Source organism: Microcaecilia unicolor, chromosome 1 (assembly GCF_901765095.1).
Source record: "Microcaecilia unicolor chromosome 1, aMicUni1.1, whole genome shotgun sequence".
Taxonomy (NCBI): Eukaryota; Metazoa; Chordata; class Amphibia; order Gymnophiona; family Siphonopidae; genus Microcaecilia; species Microcaecilia unicolor.
The window spans coordinates 109,652,231-109,672,704 of NC_044031.1; the positions used below are offsets into that span (position 1 = coordinate 109,652,231).

A 20,474-nucleotide genomic window follows, 5' to 3' on the forward strand; every position below is an offset into this window, starting at 1 on the left:
AACCAGGGAAGCATTTTGTGATTCTTGGGCAAGTTAGCTAACCCTCCATTGCTTCAGGTACAAACATAGATTGTAAACCCTCTAGGGACTCACCTAGAACTACTACTACTACTACAAAAAAGGGCATGCACTAAATCCAAGATCCCTTCCTTTCCCCATATTTCATAGTATTTCCTGCTTAGATCTCTACCAGTTTGATATATCTGGAATGATGTGGATTGTATGTTTGCTTTTGTTTATTCTGTGTTCAGGGTTCCTTGAATGATCATTGTATAATTATAAAGAGTTAAATAATTAAAAAATAGGACCCCCTAAAGCTGTGTGCAAATGAAAACAAATATTAGAATCTCCCCTAAAAATATACTTCTGCTGAATCTGAAAAAATGCTTTACAATGTTAGAGAGGAAGAAATAATTCTAAGTGCTTGGGTGTATATGTTACAAAAACTTGGTTATTGGTACAATCTATGTAATTATATTGCATCATCTTTGATCATTCTTAATGGACCTTTTTTTTTTTACTTGAAAGAAAAAGTCTTTGTATACTAGAATTATAACACCTCTTTTTCTGGAGTTAAATGAGGTGTAAAATTATTGCCCTTCCATTCTTTGGAGTTGTTCATGCTCTTTGTCTTCTAAATGTGCTTCCTAGAGAAAAGCAATTTTAGTACCTCCTTTTTTTCAGTGCTGTTAAACCATTTTCCCTTTTAATAGGTGAATGCATACAAACTACATTCCATGAAAATATCGAAGGACTGTTCATTTAGGAATTTGAATAAGACTCTTAATGAGAAGGAATCAAAGCTATCTATGTTTTCCTAGGCAAGTCAGCAACTATGCACCCTTGAATTATATTTGATTTCTCCATTATGTTTATTATTATTATTATTCCCATGCCTGGAATAATCTCCCTGAGTCCATACATCAGGCCCCCTCCCTGCCCATCTTCAAAGCCTTGCTCAAAACCCACCTCTTCAATGTCGCCTTCGGCACCTAACCATCATACCTCTATTCAGGAAACCTGGACTGCCCCTACTTGACATTTCGCCCTTTAGATTGTAAGCTCCTTGGAGCAGGGACTGTCTTTATGTCAATTTATGTTAATCTGTACAGCACTGCGTAACCCTAGTAGTGCTCTAGAAATGTTAAGTAGTAGTAGTAGTTTACAGGGAGCCATGTTCTGCCAGTATATGAGAAGGCCAGTACAGAGTTCAAATCATGATGTACAATAGTCTATCACTTATAATTGTGTGGTTAGGTCAGCCTCATCTAGAGAGGCTTGAATAGGAACTTGAAAAATACATTCTTATGAGGAATGAGGTAAGGTAAGGGGACTTTACTGGGAAAGAAAGCAACTGTTGAATGAGAGTTTAAATAACTTTTGTGTACTAACTATGGTCAAAAGTTGTGTTGGAAAATTATTTTTTTTTATTACCAGAAAGATGTATGCACAGTTGTATCATTTTTGGTTTATTTGCTTTTGCTAACCAGCTTTCAAGAGCTATGTTCCCTTCTTGAGGACTGTACAAAGAAATCTGAGGATGATGTTACCTGAATATAAAGTTTTATGTATTTATTTAAAAAGCTTATATACTGCAAATACGGAAGCCAATCCATTCTAAGCAGTTTCAAAACATACATAATGAAATTGTAAACATAAAAACAAAATCTCAGACTTCACAAAACCCCCTCTGTCACATAACACCCCCAAGTTGCCTCCATCCTGTGTTTCTTTGAGCACCCACAGTCCTCACAATATGGAGAAAAACCATGTTATTAAGTTACAAAAAGTGCCTTGACTCTGTTCCAGTCAAGCCTCCCTAGACATATCATTCCTCCAAATAGGGACTAGAACTGAGAACATCTGAGTCTTCTAAACATACACTGCACCACCTTAATATTAGGGACCACCAGCAAACATTCCTCAGTTGATCTCAACTTATGACTTGGATAATATCTCTACAACCTATTTGATAAACACTAAAAGCATAAACTTTACCCTGGTAAGGGAGAAGCCCTCACTGTCCTCAATTTACTCAAAATCATCCTTTCCAATGTATTCTGTACTATTTGAAGTTGTTTGGGGGGGGTGGTTTAATGTCTGCTGGGTGTTCCTAGCAGCAAAATATTATAGTAATCTAAATATGAAAGGACTAATGCCTGAGTCACAATCTACAAAGCCTTAGTATCTATATAGGGTCACAGACCTCATACTAATTGTAACGTATACACCTAAAGCATTATCCGAAGGACATGTCCTAATCCAAAAATCTATTGTTAAATCAATCCCAAGAGATTAGACATTATCCTCTGGAGTATAAACAACTCCCTCAATTCTCAGCTGCACTGTGTAACACTATCTCCTTATCTGCAACACCTCTGTTTCCACACTGTTCAGTTTTAGGCCACTCCTACAATACCAATTGGCAAAAGAATGGAGGCATTGATGATCAGTTCTCAATAGCTGCCACCTGTCCCCCTCCAAAGGGTCTACAAGCTGTATATCATCAGTATACAGATGACACTAAAACCAAAACTCTGACCAGAGCCCCCAGTGAACAAAGAAAGATATTAAAACAACAAAGGGGACAGCGCAGAAACCTTTGGCACTCCTACCTCCATTGTTTGTGCACATGCCAATTCATCATTTACCCCTCAAATGAAACCACTTTCCCTGCAGAAAAAATGAAATGCTAGGACCATACTCCCCAACTCCACAGTTTGGCATCTCTCCAATAACAACAATAATAATCAATAATAATAATCATTATAATTATTATTATTTGTTGCATTTGTATCCCACATTTTCCCACCTATTTGCAGGTTCAATGTGGCTTACATAGTACTGTGATGGTGAATGCCAATTCCAGTATGAGAAATACAGAGTGGTAGTTGTTTTAAAGTACATGAGTTACAGAATGAATTAAGTGGTTAAAAGGAGAAATTAAGTGTCCTAGTTTGGTAGAAGATTTGGGTATTTAGGTTGGATCGTTATGGTATGCCTTCTTGAATAAATTGGTCTTTAATTATTTCCGAAAGATTGTTATGTCATGCATTGATTTCAAGACGTTTGGTAATGCATTCCATAGTTCTGTGCTTATATAGGAGAAGCTGGTTACGTATGTTGATTTGTATTTTAGTCCTTTGCAGCTTGGGTAGTGGAGGTTTAGGTACGTGTGTGCTGAACTTTTTGAGTTTCTGGTTGGTAGATCTACTAGGTCTGCCATGTAGGTCAGAGTCTCTCCGTGGATAATTTTGTGGACCAGGGTGCAGATTTTGAACGCAATTCGTTCTTTGATTGGGAGCCAATGTAGTTTTTCACGTAGGGGTTTAGCACTTTCATTTTGTTTTTCCAAATATGAGTCTGGCTGCGGTGTTTTGGGCAGTTTGAAGTTTCCTCTTAATTTGTTCTTTGCATCTGGCATAGATTGCATTGCAGTAGTCTAGGTGACTTAGCACCAGTGATTGTACCAATATGCGGAATATTTCTCTCGGGAAGAAAGGTTTTATTCGTGGAACATTTTCTTTGCCGTATTTTCCCCCTGGCTTTCTAGTGTTAGGTTTCGGTCGATGGTTACTCCGAGTATTTTCAGGCTGTCTGAGACAGGTAGAGTATAGTCTGGATGTTTATACCAGTTGGTTTGTTCGTATTGTATTGTGATGAGAGTATGAGACAGTGTGTTTTTTTCTGCATTGAGTTTTATTTGAAATGCATCTGCCCATGAGTTCATGATTTGAAGGCTGAGTTTGATTTTGTTTGTGATTTCTGTTAGATCGTGTTTAAACGGGATGTAAATCGTAACATCGTCTGCGTAGATGTATGGGTTGAGGCCTTGGTTGGACAGGGATTTGGCTAGTGGGGTCATCATTGGGTTAAAGAGGGTTGGCAATAATGATGAGCCTTGGGGTACTCCGCATTCTGATTTCCATGGTGGTGAGATATTTGAAATGGATATCACTTGGTATGTTCTTGTGGTTAGGAAGCCCTTAATCCAACTGAGTACCTTTCCACTGATCCCAAAGTATTCTAGGATGTTTAGTATTATTTTATGGTTTACCATATCAAACGCACTTGACATATCGAATTGTAGTAGTAGTACACTTTTACCTGTTGCAATTTCTTGTTTGAATTTGGTTAGGAGGGTGATTATTACTGTTATGGTGCTGTGGTTGGAGCGGAATCCTGATTGGGATTCGTGTAGTATTGAGAATTTGTTTAAGTATTCAGTAAGTTGCTTGTTTACCATGCTTTCCAATAGTTTGACTGTCAGGGGGATGGATGCGACTGGGCGGTAGTTAGTGATTTTGCTTGCTTTTTTCTTTGGGTCTTTAGGTATTGGGGTTAATAGTATGTTGCCTTTGTCCTTGGGGAAGATTCCATGTTGTAGCATGTAATTTAATTGTGATGTGAGGTCTGATATGAAGCGATGAGGGGCAGATTTTATTAGGTAGCTGTGGCATGCGTCCAGTTTACAGTGGGATTTATTTATTTATTTGTTGCATTTGTATCCAACAAAGCTATAAGTTGCGGGTCTAATCTTACAGAGTGTGGGGTGTGAAACAATGTATGGAAGGAGGGAAGAGACCTCAGACGGGTGAAATTACAGCACGATTGCTGACAATACTCATGTTAGAGTGTCCCCATAAATCAATCATTGGTCTCAGGCCCACCTCCTCCCTTCAAGTGGACATGTATTTGTTATAAATATTTTTAAGAGGTATGCTGTATCCACTGTGAGTCACAAAACTTAGAGGACAATGAAAGAACCACTTAGCTCAATGCAGCTTCGGAAATGGGGTTCCCTGCCCAACAGACCCGTTTCAACGGAGGGGCTTCTTCAGGGGAAAACGAACACCCAATTTAACCGCACTGCTGAAGCGGCAGTAAAGAAGTCATTTGAACAGTCAGACTCAAGATTCAAAGTCGGGCTACATTTGTATTCCACATTTTCCTACCTATTTGCAGGCTCAATGTGGCTTACATACTGTAGTACTGTGATGGCGAACGCCAATTCCAGTGTCAGAAATACAGAGTAGTAAATTGTGTTAAAGTTAATGAGTAACAGGGTGTCGTAAGGTAGTTGAGGAGGGAGAATTAAGTGTTCTGTTCTGTTCTGGTACAGGTTTCGTTGTGTTGCAGGGTTTGAGTGTTTAGGTTGGATCGTTGTGGTAAGCCTTCTTGAGCAGATTGGTCTTTAATGATTTCAGAAAGGTTGCTAGGTTATGCATTGTTTTTGTGATGTTTGGTAGTGCATTCCATATTTGTGTGCTTATATAGGAGAAGCTGGATGCATATGTTGATTTGTATTTTAGTCCTTTGCAGCTTGGGTAGTGGAGATTTAGGAATGTGCGTGCTGACCTATTTGTATTTCTGGTTGGTAAGTCTATGAGGTCTGCCATGTAGATCGGGGCCTCGCCATGAATGATTTAGCGAACCTGTTGATCGCTTGGGCTAAGATTTCATTCTTGAGGACAGCGAAGTTTATCCAGATTCGATATGCTGGGTATTCATCTGGGATTGGGTCCATACAGTCCATGAATTTATCGATGTCAATGGAATTCTGAGGTAATGTAGATCATAGGTTTGTAATTTATTCTTCGAAGTATTTGGCGAGGTTGTCTGCAGATGGTGTGTCTGTGTTAGTTTTGGTGACCGATGTGGTGTCTAGTAATTTATTCACAAGTTGATATAGTTTATGCGTGTCTTTGTAGTCTAGTCCTATCTTGGTTTTATAATAGGACCTTTTAGTTTGTCTTATTGCATATTTGTATTTACGTTGCATTTGTTTCCATTCTTTGAGCATGTGTGCATCTTTCATTTTTGTCCATGCTCGTTCCAGCCTCCTGGTTTGTATTTTTAGTTTTTTCAATTCTTTGTTGTACCATGGTATCGAGTTGTGTCTGCGGGAGGTTCTTGTTTGTAGTGGTGCTATTTCATCTAATATGCTTCTGCATCTGTTATTCCAGTTTAGGAGACAGTGTATCGAGTCTATTTGTGCTCTTCTTTCACTGTTGTATATCTGTTGCCAAAATTTTACAGAGTCTACTTGGCCTTTGATATGTGTTGCTTGCATCTGCGGCCAGTTTAGACCCCATAATTGGAGGAATTCCATGCATTCACGTGCATTGGTAGATTTGGGGTCTTCTAGGTGTAGGTTTATATCACCTATTATAAGTAGGTTGGAATTAGATACACAGTTGTTTGATATAAAGTCCATGAAGTGTGATTGGCAGTTATACCAGTTTCCTGGTGGTCTGTAAAACAGTACACAGTTTAGGTGATTGAGCAAGGTTGGGTGGTAAATTCTGACTGAGGTGATCTCAATTTCGGACGTTATAGACTCAGCTACGATTTCTACATTGAGGTGGGATCTATGGATTAGTGCTATGCCTCCGCCTCTTTTTCCATTTCTTGTCCAGTGAGTGATTTTGTATCCTGGGGGACATAGATCTAGGATTATGGGGTCCTTTTGATTGTGGATCCAGGTTTCGGTAAAAAGTAGTAGGTCAAGATTGTCTGGTGTGATCCAGTCTGCTATTATTGTTGTTTTATTGACTGCTGACCTAGCGTTTGTGTATCCCACTTTATTTTTTTGGTAGGGGTCTGTTGTTTGCTATAGTGCTGATTTTTATTATTTGTCTATTCTCTTGTGGTGAGGATTTGTCATGATTTTTCTGTCCTTTGTGTTGGTTTTGTCCTCGTATTGGGGGTTTTCTGCTATTTTGGTTGTTGTGTGTACTCTCTATGGAAGTTATGTATTGTGGGTATGATGTTGGTGTCTGTGAGAGGGGTGGTGAGTGTGTAGTGGATCAAGGATAGGGAGTATGGATCAAGTGGATCAAGGATAATGATAATAACAACCAATTTTTATATACTGTCAATGACTAGGAGCTCAATAGAGCATGATGCATTAAGTTATATACCAAGCAAAGCTTTTATCTTTCTGGACAAAGAAAACATCAATGTATTGGACAAAACAACCAACACAGTTTCCGTGCTGACTGATAATTCTGATAAAAGAGGACAACCAGGCTATGACAACCTTTTCCAAAAGAGACTTATTTGTAATCGGGTGATAACTAGTGCAACACATTCTATCAAATATGTCCCCCTTCCAGATGGCCTTCTTCAAATTCACAGGAAGCCTAATAAAACCCAAAAGCTCAAGGTTTTTTTTTTTGGTACATTTGTACCCCGCGCTTTCCCACTCATGGCAGGCTCAATGCGGCTTACATGGGGCAATGGAGGGTTAAGTGACTTGCCCAGAGTTTAAAATCTTTAGTCATTTTTACATCACAGGGATCTAGTAATCTGATTAATCTAATCTATGATTTATAGACCGCACTGATCCCAACAAAAGTTTCTAGGCAGTTTATAATTCAGAATTCACAGGTGAGAAATGCTAAATATTAAAAGAAAACATAAAATCAATCTAAAATTTATCAAATAAAAATGTTTTTAACTTCTTACGAAACTGTATATAATTTACTTCTTGACGAATCAAAGTAAGTAGATTATTCCATAAAGTAATGGCCATTGAACCAAGCTGCCTAAACCGAATATTCTTAAATACTGAATGTTTCAGTTGCAAACTATTACAAACTATTCAAACAGAAGTATAAAAACAGTAAGTAAAAAATTGGATCAGCAGTACAGATGTCTGACCATAATTCTTGAATGGACACTAGCCAATGCAATTCTTTCATATACCCAGAAACAATATCATTTTCTGCAATAAAAAAATTAACCATATTGCCCTATTCTGTAGTAACTGTAATTCAGCTAATAACTTACTACTCAGTCCAACATACAATGAATTACAGTAGTCAAGATTAGACAAAATCAATATTTGAACTAAAAGGGCGAAATGAGATTTATGAAAATATGACCTTATTAGACTAAATAGACGTATTCTGAAAAAGATTTTTTACAAATTTGATTAATCTGGGCTTCAAAATTCAACAAGTAATTCAAGATGACACCCAAAACCTTAGATTCTTTTTCAACATTCAAAACTATACCATTAGGTAATATTAAATTAGAAGGAACATCTATTAAAGAATTAGAAAACCATAAAACTTTCATATTACTCTGATTCAATTGAAGCACATGTTCGACAACCCATGCCTGAATTATATCAATAGCATAAGAAATGTTTACAGATGTTTCTTACAGAGTAGCACAGACAGGAACCAAAATTAAAATATCATTGGCATAAGAAAACAATCATTCTCTCTCACCTATATCAATATGTAAGAGAGAACTCATAAAAAGGTTAAACAGCATCGGGAATAAAGGTAAGCCCTGAGGCACCCCACAAGTGGACACCCAACCTTCCTGCATTTCACTACCCTGCCAAATAGAATATGAACTATTCATTTGAAATTTCCTAAACCAATTCAATACTGGACCAAACAGACCTAACTCACTTAGGGGTCCTTTTACTAAGCTGCGGGAAAAAGGGCCTTTTTTCCCGATCGGGTTAAAAGCCTCCCAACAAATGTCCATGCAGCAAAATAACTCTTACTGTGTAGCCATGCAGCGTGGAGCACTTACCACCACCACTAACTGAGGTGGTGGTAGGGGCTCTGGTGGTAACCGGGCAGTGCATGGTGATGCCCAGTTACCGCTAGGTTAGCAACACGCTAGAAAAAAATGTTCTGGCACGCTGGAAATGGCACACACTCAAGCCTGAACTACTGTCCGTATTGAGCTTACCTCCGCTTTGTAAAAGGGCCCCTTATTTTACTTCTCAACAATCCATGATGCACTGAATCAAAAGCTGCCGAGGTATCATATTGGAGCAGAATAATATGATTTCCCTTGCTTAAATATTCTTTAACAATCGTGGTTAACACTAAAAACAAAGATTCAGTACTATGTTGAGATTGAAACCCAGATTGAGTAGAATGATAGCTAGAGTGTTTAGTAATATATTTAGATAATTGCAGAACAACTAATGATTCTAACAATTTAGTAAGTAAGGGAATTCCCACAATAGATCTAAAACTATGGGCCAGATGCACTAAACTTAACGAGCCAGCAACGTGGTTTTTAAACTGGTTCTAGCCAGTTTAGCACGCAAGTAGTAAACTGGGACATGCACAAAAGCTAATGAAAACAGAATGCAAATGAGCTAATTACTATTATAATGTGAATGCGATGCGATGCACTACCGTTTCCGACCCCATGCACCGTGGAAAACCTAACGGGATGTCTGCACCTCTCGTTGGGGCTGCTGTGAGCAGGACCCATGCAGAGGAGGACACCCATCGCAAGAATCAGAAGAAAAAAAACGTCCAAGTGCTCGTCAGGGACGTTCTTTAACGTGCCTAACACTTGGACGTCCTTCACTCAAAAAAAAAAGATGTCCCCGACGAACACTTTGACGTTTTTTCTTCAGATTTTACGATGGGTGTCCTTCTCTTGGACGTGTTTTTCTTATGACTAAGGTGCCCAAACCGAAATGACCACTGCCGGAGAGAATTGGGGATTGGGACATGCGAGGAGGACGTCCAAATCAAAACTATTTGGACATCCCTTTCGATTATGCCCCGCCAGGTCTCTCTCAGCCAATCACAGCGCGTTTAGCTGTCAGCTAAACACGCTGTGATTGGCTGAGAGAGACCTGGAGGGGCATAATCGAAAGGGACGTCCAAATAGTTTTGATTTGGGCGTCCTCGCACGTCCCAATCCCCGATTTTCTCTCCCACTCTTACCCTCTGCTGCACAAAATGCCCAGCAATTTATTGACAGCTATTATACACGCAGCTTGTACTGTATTATGCTGACATCATAATAGCAGACAAAATGTTTCTGTTCATCTATCATTTACATGCAATTTTATAAGAGCTCTGTCCACATGTAAAACAAGCTTTCTAAACAGAAAAAAAGGTTTACAAAATCATCCTCAGTGTGTCACAAAGAATGACTAAAAAGGAACTAGAACAAACAGCTGATAATATGTGCATCAGCACAGCAGAATTTTAATTTCACTAGTCTGATTCCATAGGTGTAGTTTGGGGGGGGGGGGGAATGCATTGCGTCCCCAAATGAGCTGCTCTTACCTTGATTAAAGGTAGCACAAGTAATCAGGCAGCATCGGGAAGAAGAGAAGTAGTGCTGCAATATAAAAAGGAGCCACTGGAATCTACAAGCTACTGTGATGAGAAGAGGAAGGAAATAACTCATGCATCAAGCAGCCAATCAAATGGCAGAATGGTGTTTTGTTTGGCGTTGGCTGAAAGCTACACAGTTGCACATTGAGAATGTTGTACATTCAACTGTTTGTCATGCACACCTGTTCTCCTGCTGGCCCATTTGTTTCTCTATCTTGCTGCTTGCCACTGCTGAAGCCTTACTTCTGCTACAACAGCTTCCCCAAGTTTTCTTTTCCTCTAAAAGGTTGTTGTTTCATTTTGGCACTGCTGCTTGCCTTTACTGGGGCTTGCTGCTGCTCCTGTTGCATGAGCCAGGAGAGAAGGAAGAAAGGAAGTTGATTGCCTGATTCCTTTCTGGAATGGTGAGTGCCTCAAAACGCTGTATGTTAGCCTTCACCCTTACCTCAAGCCTCTTTTCTACTTTTCTCTCCTTTACACTGCAGTGCCTTTTTTCTGACCATATCTCCTATGTGGAAGGAGGAGAGGAATCAGAGTCTGCTTAATGGTATCTTATCCCTAGGCCAGTACTACTAAACTGGTGTGTGTGCCACTGAGGATTTTGCTGATGTGCTTCCAAGCAGCAGGAGAGAGGCACAGCGCCCCCCCTCATGAGGACAGAAGTGAGCAGAGGATTACCTTCCCCTCCACCCACCCCCCACGACTGGGACAAAAGTAGCAAGAGAAGAGCATTTTCCTCCTCCCCTTCCCCACAACTGGGATTCAAGCAGCTAACACCTCCTTCCCTCCCCCTTCCCCCCTTTACCCAAACAGGATAGCAGTGGCATAAAGAAAATGGCAGCATGGGGCCTTGGGACCCATGCACCTGTTCAGTGGTCTGCCAATTTTGCCCTCTGTGACCTTAGAAGTTGTGTCACAGGGGACGGGACTAAAGTGGCCAAGCACATGCTGGAGGTCCAGGCCCTGTATATAATTTTCAGTTTCTACCACGGACTGCGGCACAAAAAAGGAAGACTGGTGGATGTGACGAACATGGAAGAAGATGGAAGGGGACATCGGGGAGGGGAGGAACTTGCTGGACATGGAGGAAGTTGGAAGGGAGATTAGGGGGAGGGGAAGGCTAGACATAGAGGAAGATGGAAGAGGACATCAGAGGGACATGCTGAACGTGGAGAAAGATGGGAGATTTGAGGGACATGCTTGACTGGAAGGAAGGTGGATGGGAGATCAGAGGGGAGATGCTGGAGAGGTTAGGTGGAAGGGGAACCTGAGTGAGATGCTGAAGAGAAGGAAAGGTGAAAGGGGAGACTGGGGAAGATACTGGAGAAGAGGACAGTTGGAGTGGAAGATGCTGGGCAAGAGAGAAGGTGGAAGGAGGAGATCAGGGAGCATGCTGGACAGGGAGGAAAATGGAAGGGGGACATCAGAGAGACATGCTGGACATGGAGGAAGATGGAAGATCAGAGAGCATGCTAGACAGGAAAGAAGGTAGATGGGGGAAATGCTGGAGAGGAGGCCAAGTGGAATGGAAGATCATAGGGAGATGTTGGACAAGAGAGAAAGGTGGAAAGGGGAGATCAGTTGCATACTGGACATTGTGGAAAGGGATATGGAAGGACATACTGGACATGGAGGAAGGTGGGAGAGAAGATAAGGGAGGAAATGCTGGAGAAGAGGAAAGATGAAAGGGAAGATTAGGGGACATGTTGGACATGGTAGAAAGAGAGATCGGGAAGATGCTGGACAGGAAGAAAGGTGGAAAGGAAGATCAGTGAGAGATGACTGGACATAAAGGAAGGGAGGACAGGAGAGGTGCCTGACAGATGGAGAAGAAGGGAAAAGTGGGGATATGTTTGACATGGGTGGAGGAGAGATGGAGAGCTAAACAGAAGCTGTAAAAAGAGGGAGCTTGAAGACTAGAGGATGAGAAGGAGGGATGAAAATTAAGAGGCACAAAATAAATTATAGAAAGCTGAGCATGAAAAATCAATGTTTGAGGGGAGGAAATAAAGATGATAGAAAGAGAGAAAAGAAATGGCAAGTGGACAAGGAGGCCCTAGACAGCGAGTTAAGAGAATAGAGGAAAGAAGCATTAGAGACTGGGACCAATACAGTTAGAAAATATTTTCTATTTTTTGATTGGAATGTTTGTCAGTAACAATGTAGAGTCAAGGTCAGTATTTTTTTTAATGAGTTCCAGGTAACATAATTTAACTCAAACAATTTTTGTTGAGTATAACCAATGTTGACAAAGTTTTGTTTTTGTTTTGTATAGCTTGGGAATATAAATTGCATTCTTTTTTTCTTGGTGCAACTGTCTGACTAGTGTTCAGACTGAGGTGACCTCCTCACCCTCGTACCTGACCAGAGCTTTCAGGGGGCCCTCTTTTTTGCATACCTTGGGGAGGGTGCTACCTCATTCCTCAGGCAGCAGATCATCTTGAACTGCCTCTGGGGGTAATTGCTGTCAGTGGAGGGGGCTAAGAGGAAGACAGTTATGTCTGTGGGGTAAGTGCTGCCTCAGGAGAGCAAGGGAAGGGGAAAAAGCGCTGCCTGGGGGGTGCAGTAGAACAAAGTGCTGCCCGAGGATGGCCCCAGAAAGAAAAGTGCTGTCGGGGGAGGGGGGCACTATATTTTCTATCCATGTGGCATCTTCACTGTTTTGAAAAGGGAGTTTCATATTCATATTCTAGCTTCATATTCAGTTTGTTATAGTCTCTCTTCTTTTTTCTTTTTTCAAATAACCAAAATGAATATGTCTGAGATGTATGTTCACATTTCTAGTGGTTCTCCTGTTCTTGTATATTTACCTTGGTGTATTTTCCTTGGTGTGATGTGTACATACAAATAAATATACTAATGTGCCACCTCCCCCCCCCCCCCCCCCCCCCCCCCGATGCCCATGTCTGATTCCTATGCCTGTCTTGTACTCTGTTCTTATCTCTGTTCCTCCTCTTAGTTTGGTTTATCCTGTGGCTCCTGTTCCTGGTCTGTGTCTACTTTATCATATGATTTCCTGGTTCATGCTCCAGTCTAGTTCCAGTTACTGATCTGCATCAAGGTTCCTGCATGATTCTGTGCCTCCCTGTGTAATAGAAAATCACATGATCCATGGAAAATTCTACATTGGGAGGAATACGATTACAAATTAGTAATTACCATTTTCAGTGATACTTCAGCTAAAATATTATGAACAACTAAAATATGTTTTAGGCAGTTGGATGATATTGGTTTGGGGGTATGGAAATTTTATGTTGGGACAACTGATTTTATTCATTCATTCATTTATTTATTTATTGTGCTTGAGTACTACCTTGAACAAGATTATTGTAAAAGCAGGGTAAAAAATGCCTTGTTAAATAAAATAAAATTTACATTTGTGATTCTCCTTTCGACAGAAGGTGTGTGCAGCAGTTAAGTAAACTCTTGCCTGCCAGAAGGCCACTGTCTTCAATGTGGCAATCCTTCCTACTTTCCTAAGGTTGAATGAAGTGGCACGCCCATACCTAAAAAGTCTTAAATGCATAGGGCCTCTAAATTCAGATTCCTTATGCCATATCATACAGCTTTGTGATCTGAACCAGAAAGTCTGGCTATCTTTTTTTATAATACTGTCATATCAATATTCTTAATGATTTAGTCGCTTAGCAGCTGTTACTACATGTGTAAGCCCCTGTGTGTGTGGATCTTCAGAAGCACTATCTGGATAGTGCATTGAAACTGCATCTAACTGCTGTGGCATATCTGGATAGTACTGGGGCAGAGTTAGGGCAGGTCAAAAGTGGAATGCCCAACTATATTCAGATTGCAATGATATTCAACCACTCTTTATATAGCCAAGCAGGTTAATTTAGGCCAAAAAAAAAAAGATGTTCTAAATTTAAACATATAGCATCTGAATATTGACACTATACAGATAGGCAGTGGCTGTGACTACCATATGCATATATAGGCAGTGCCATTGCCCATCTGTATAGGAACGCCAACTATATCCAGAGGAAAAGCAGGAGAAAAATTCTGCATAAGCCCAAAACAAATACCAAAGTAGTAGAGGAGGATTTTTTCAACTTCTAGTTTTTTGGTATTAACTATGAATATACATGGCATTATTTTTTAAAATGCCGTGGAGGGGCATAATCGAACACGAATGCCCATCTCCATGGGCGTCTATCTCTGAGAATGGGTATGTGAAGGGGCGGGACAAACCGTATTTTCGAAAAAATGGGCGTCCATCATTTTTCTGATAATACAGTTTGTGCCAGCCAAATGCATCGGATTTGTGCGGATTTCAGCTGGGCGGTTTCGTTTTTCAGCGATAATGGAAAACGAAGGTGCCCAGCTCAAAAACGAACAAATCCAAGGCATTGGGTCATGGGAGGGGCTAGGATTCATAGTGCACTAGTCCCCCTCACATGCCAGGACACCAACCGGGCACCCTAGGGGGCACTTCTAACAATTAAAAAAAAAAGTTAACTACCTCTGAAGTCCATAGCTCCCTTCCCTTGGGTGCTGAGCCCCCCCAAATTCCCCCCCAAACCCACTCCCCACAACTCTACACCATTACCATAGCACTTATGACTGAAGGGGGCACCTAGATGCGGGTACAGTGGGTTTTGGGGGCGGTTTGGAGCGCTCGCATTTACCACCACAAGTATGACAGGTAGGGGGGGATGGGCTTGGGTCCACCTGCCTGAAGTGCACTGCACTCATGAACAACTGCTCCAGGGACCTGCATACTGCTGTGATGGAGCTGGGTATTACATTTGAGGCTGGCATACAGGCTGGAAAAAAAAGTTTTTAAAGTTGTTTTTTTTGGGTGGGAGGGGGTTAGTGACCACTGGGGGAGTAAGGGGTGGTCATCCCCGATTCCCTCCAGTAGTCATCTGGTCATTTAGGGCACTTTTTTGGGACTTGTTCATGAAAAAAAAGGGTCGAGAAAAAGTGACCCAAATTCGCGCTAAAAAAGCCTTTCTTTTTTTGATTATCGGCCGAGGACGCCCATCTCTCCTCAGCCGATAACCAAGCCCCAGTCCTGCCTTCACCACGCCTCCAACATGCCCCCATCAACTTTGGCCGTTTCTGCGACAGATTGCAGTTGAAGACGCCCAAAATCGGCTTTCGATTATACCAATTTGGGCGCCCATGGGAGAAGGACGCCCATCTCCCGATTTGGGTCGAAATATGGGCGTCTTTCTCTTTTGAAAATAAGCTGGATAGTCATTTAAAAAAAAAATAATAATTCACTCCTATTACTGTATATTGACATATTTATATGTAATATGTAAGGGAAAAAGAGAAAGGAATTCCTTCCACAGCAATCAATCAATCAACTAACAGGGTGGAGGAATGTTCCAAGGTACTAACAAAATTCAATAGTCTTCCAAAAGGGTTGTTCTCCTTGAAAAGTCACATAAGTCACCTGGACTCTTCCCAAGTCATCAAAGTCACATATCTTGAGGTATTTTATTCACAGTTTGCTTTAGCATTTTTGACTTCATACCATGTTTTTCAATTATAGAGCACTTTTTTATACACCTGTCCGTAAAAGTTCGCATTTAGCACATCTATAAAACAATTTTACATATAAAAAATATTGATAAAAGCGATCCGGTGTGTCTGGAGAATATATTACTCCAGACACACCGGATCGCTTTTTCTTCATCACCTTTATTATTTTAGTTTTTTTCTATAATTGCTGTTTCCTTTTCTATTTATCTTTTTTCTACCTTTTTGTTCAGGATATTGCCATAGTAGCACACTAACATTTACACAACTGTTCAAACACAATTTGCACCATTTCTTTTATATCATGATTACTTTTTTTGAATCACTATATTAGTATTTAATTTTTTAAATAGACATATTTTCAAACATTTTATCAACATTTTTCTATGTAAAAATGTTATATATATATATATATATATATATATATATATATGTGTGTGTGTGTGTGTGTGTGTGTGTGTAACATAGCTGTGGTCCTGAGGAAGGCTTACAGCCGAAACATAGACTGAGTCGGGTCCAGGTGATTTATGTGACTTTTTCAAGGAGAATAAACCTTTTGGAAGACTATTGACTTCCGTTTGTTCTTTGGAACATTTCTCCACCCTGTTGGTTGATTATGTAATATGTAAAACATTTCAGATAGAGCTTTATAATAAGATTTCCAACATAAATATATAGTTATATTGTGCTTTGTTTTGTTCTTTTTGTTTTAGTTAACAGTAGCTTATGAAAAGATAACGAATGACCTTACAAAAGTGAAACAGGCTGCAGAAAACAGGGTAAAGTATACATTTTCTCACTGAGACTTTCAAAATGCTGTGACTATTGTGTTGCGAACAGTAGTAGTGCATTATAAGTTATAAATATATGACCTGAAATTCCAAAATACTTATTTGGATAACAGTGCCTGCTATCTATATAAGTGCCACTGACCAGGACCATCTGCTGATATTCAGTGACCTATCTGGATAACGCCACTGAAAATTATTATAGACCATTCTAGTGCTATCTGGGGCAGTATATGGTTAAAGCGAGAACAGAGCGTGAAATTATCTATTTCATCAATATCCAGATTCATATCACCATTATCTGTATAGGGCCAGTGGTTGGAGTTCTATCTGGATATTTAGTGCTGCTGTCTGAATAGTGCCTGGCACACATGTCTGAGGCTTTCTTCTCCACCTTAGAGATAAGAAAGTGGAGTGAGCATCATAAACATTGAGGCTGTCTATTGGACAATAGTGGTAGAAGCCTTGCCTAGTGAAAAGAGGACCACGGTAAACGTAGAGCTACCATTCTAAATGGGCACAGTCCAGTAAGATGCCTGAGGAATTCAGAGTAAGAACAGCTGTCCCTGGCTTTCTCACCACCATGACTCAGATTCAATTCCCAGCCATGGAAGCCTGTTACTGCCTCTTTTAGGAGTGGAGGAGTAGCTAATGGTTAGTGCATGAGCTGTGATCCTGGGAACTGGGTTTGAGTCCCACTGCAGCTCCTTATGACCCTAGGCAAGTTACTTAACCCTCCATTACCCCAGATACAAAAAAAAACTTAGATTGTGAGCCCACTAGGGACAGAGAAAGTACCTGAGTATAATGTGTACAGTTCTACGCAGTCAAGTAGCACTGTAGAAATGATAAGTAGTAGTAGTAGATATCCAAAATGTTAAGTTATCAGCATGAAGGGGATTACTTATCACTCTGTAAGACTAGTCCAGACCTATGGGTTATGTCCCCTTACTAGCAGGTGGAGGCAGAGACTTAAAATGCCTGATGACATCACCAATATAAGGAGTGGTGAAGCCAGGAACCTTCCACTATTTCTCTGCGTCCAGCAGGTAATGTAGATGAACAGATGCAATAGTTTCTCTTTTCTTGGGGTTTTAAAAAAATTTTTTTTAGATTTTGGACCAGACTCCTCATAGTGGCAGAGCTAATTTCATTGGGAAAGGCAACCATTTTGTCCTCAGACTGTGTGTGGACATGTGGTCCAAACTAGGTAGGATTTCCCCTTCAGGAGAGTCAACTGAGGAGCCTCCCCCTCTGCTGGACCAGTGGTGTAGCCAGACAGCCAATTTTGGGTGGGTCTGAGCCCAAAGTGGGAGGTGTGATAAATATGGGACATGCCTCAACAGGACCTAGCCACAAGAGGGAACTCTTATGGTGGAAGACTGCTGTAATGACCTGAAGGGAGGCACTAGAGGGCACTGAGGAGTGGAAGAAGCCTGCCTAGATGGGTAGCGACCACTAGAAGGCATGCTAATAGTGGAGGCCCTTGTGTTATTTAGTAGAGGCCACTAAGGTGAGCCTTGCCTTAATGACAGCCCAGACATAGATAGCTGGGGAGGGGCAGAGGCTACCCTTGTGCTAAGGTGAAAGGGGAGGGCCTGAGGCAGAAGGTAGGAATAGTTCCCTTCAGAAGGCAAGCCCATTAGAGAAGGTTCTGTACCTTTTCCAGAATATAGGAGGAGACCAGGAAGGGTGGGGGTTGGTAGGAAGCAGCCCTTTAAAAACACCTTTCCCCAAGAGGAGGAGAAGGGGAAGGAGCCCTCCAAGAAGAATGAAGGATGCCAAGTAACTGATGACTGGACACCAGAGGAAAAGACCCATAAAGATGGGCTGAAAACCCCTGGGCATGGACCCCAAAGGAGGATCCCTAAAGAAAGGCAAGGTACTTACCTGCCTGAAGTCCAGAATAATGGGGGGGGGGGGGGGGGAGGCATTTTGATGTGGCCACAGTGTGGAGGTAATACTGTGAGCCTTGAAGTAAGATTCTGATATCAACAACAGGGTGTGGAGGACAGGACTGTGTAGTGATAGTGGACATTAAAAGTCCTGTCCAAGGAGTGGTGGTTGTTGTGGAACTGAGACCCACGTCCCCCAGTGGAGGGCTCTGTTGAAGAGAGTATACTGAATTGTTTGTTGAAAGAAGAGTAACTCCTACAGAGTGATTAGCAGAAGCTAATTGGTTAATTTGCATATCCCATGAAGCCTGTTTGCCAAGTAGTATTTACCAGACAGATCGCCAGGTGGTGCAAGAAGAGTAACAGAGCTGTGACATGTTATCGGGGGGGGGGGGGGGGGGCGGCTTCAGAAAAAGGGATGGAATAATAGATGTCTTATGATTATTCACCCTGAATTAATGGGGTAGCCTTGCTGATTGACTTTGAAGCGAAAGAAAGCACTTGAAAGAGAACTGTCCTATGAATTCTTCTCTTGTAGAAGAGTTTAGGTTCCCTAATTCCTACTGTTGAGAAGAAGGGAATGCCAAATAGTCACTGCCTGTAAAAAGGGAAGAGGAGCCTATTGCAGTTTCCACTGCACATCCCTGGATGGGAGGAAGTGTAGCCAGGAGGAATTCAAGATGTCATTTCTTGTAGAAAGGGGTGAATGTCACAGTGGGACAAACTTTTCTCTGCCCACCCTACCCCAGCTAATGAGAATTTTCACTGTCGGCTGAAGACTTTTTCCAAAGGTTCCAGAATTCCCTTTTACGAAGCTTGGCAGGCAGCTACAAAGTCCTAAGTTACCGATGCTGGCACCCGATGCATGCTTAGGTGTCAGTGGCTCAAGGATGCTGTCGCTGACTGCAGAACTTGGTAGAAGGGAATTCTGGCCACTTTTGGAGGAGTTTCTCAGTTGGGAATGCTTGGGGATCCCCACCAGCTATATAGCAAGGGTCAGGGCCAGTGTTAGACAAGCTATGGCCCAGATCAGAAAATAAAGGCGGGCACCCTCCCCAACCCCCTGCCCTCCCTACCTCCCCTCCAAGTTCCCCACCTGCCATTACTATCACACCAACAGACCCTCACCAAATACAGAACAAGGAATCATGAATTAGAAATAAAAATATTTTGACACAAATTGAATTGGAAACCCCATGAAGTTAAACTTAACATGTACTACAACACTGACGAAATAAAACAGAATTGCGGGAGGAAGTGTCATCACTCACCTAGATTTCAGCTTAATTTGCTAGTTCCATCGGGGCATTTGCATACAAGAGTGATTCTCGTTTCTATTTTATAGTGAGATTGCATTGCTGTGTTGGGGGAAGCTATATTGCCTCTGAAACGTTTAGAAAAGTTTTGGTACAGCGGAGACCAGGGAGACAAACAATGTTTGGAGTCAGTGGGGCCTGATAAAAAAATTGTACAGATCCTTCCTGAATTGGAAGATGATGATCAACCAGCGGACCATGCAGATCCTGCAGGGATTTCAAAGTCTGCGATTGTGAGCTGGTTTCATGATTTAAAAGCAGATATAGCAGGGGATCGCCAAGACATCCAGGATACTCTTAAGGACATCAAAGCTGAAATCTGGGAGTTGGGCACCCGAGTAGCGACAGTGGAGGGTTTGGTAGATTTGCTACAAGGAGAAATTACTACGCTTAAGGGTTCCCTAGCTACACAAAGCGCAGTGGTCCAGGAGCTGCAGTACCAGTTGAAGGACCTGGAAAATAGATCAAGGCACTGCAATTTGTGCTTTAAAGGCATCCTGGAGGCTGAGGCTTTTAATGATTGTGCAGTGGTTGTTAATTATTTTTGCAACTGTTTGTTAACACCCTGAGGGTAATGAACAGTGTGAAGATTTTAATATTCAACATGCACACTGTAGCGTGGGCCTCTCATGTGTAGGGGTGCCGCAAGACATAGTGTCGTGCTTTGCTGATTTTCTTACTAAGGAATGCATCCTGGCTAAAGCACATCAGCAATCAAGCATTATCTGGGAAAACTATAAAATTTGTGTCTTCCAGGATCATTCTCGGACTACACTTCAAAAGCGCCGCTCATTCTGAGAAGTCACACAGTTGTTGCAAGTTTGGGGTTTAAATATCGCTTTTTTTTAATAT

At 41.3% G+C, this 20,474-nt stretch overlaps 1 protein-coding gene across 1 annotated transcript in view; it reads left to right on the top strand.

The window, feature by feature from the left end:
- C1H10orf67 (chromosome 1 C10orf67 homolog) overlaps window positions 1-20,474 on the top strand; it is a 206,763-nt gene that overhangs the window by 45,546 nt on the left and 140,743 nt on the right. The window contains exon 3 of the mRNA XM_030201660.1: window positions 16,337-16,402. Within this exon, the coding sequence (XP_030057520.1) occupies window positions 16,337-16,402 (66 nt within the window). The remainder of the gene's footprint in view (window positions 1-16,336; window positions 16,403-20,474) is intronic.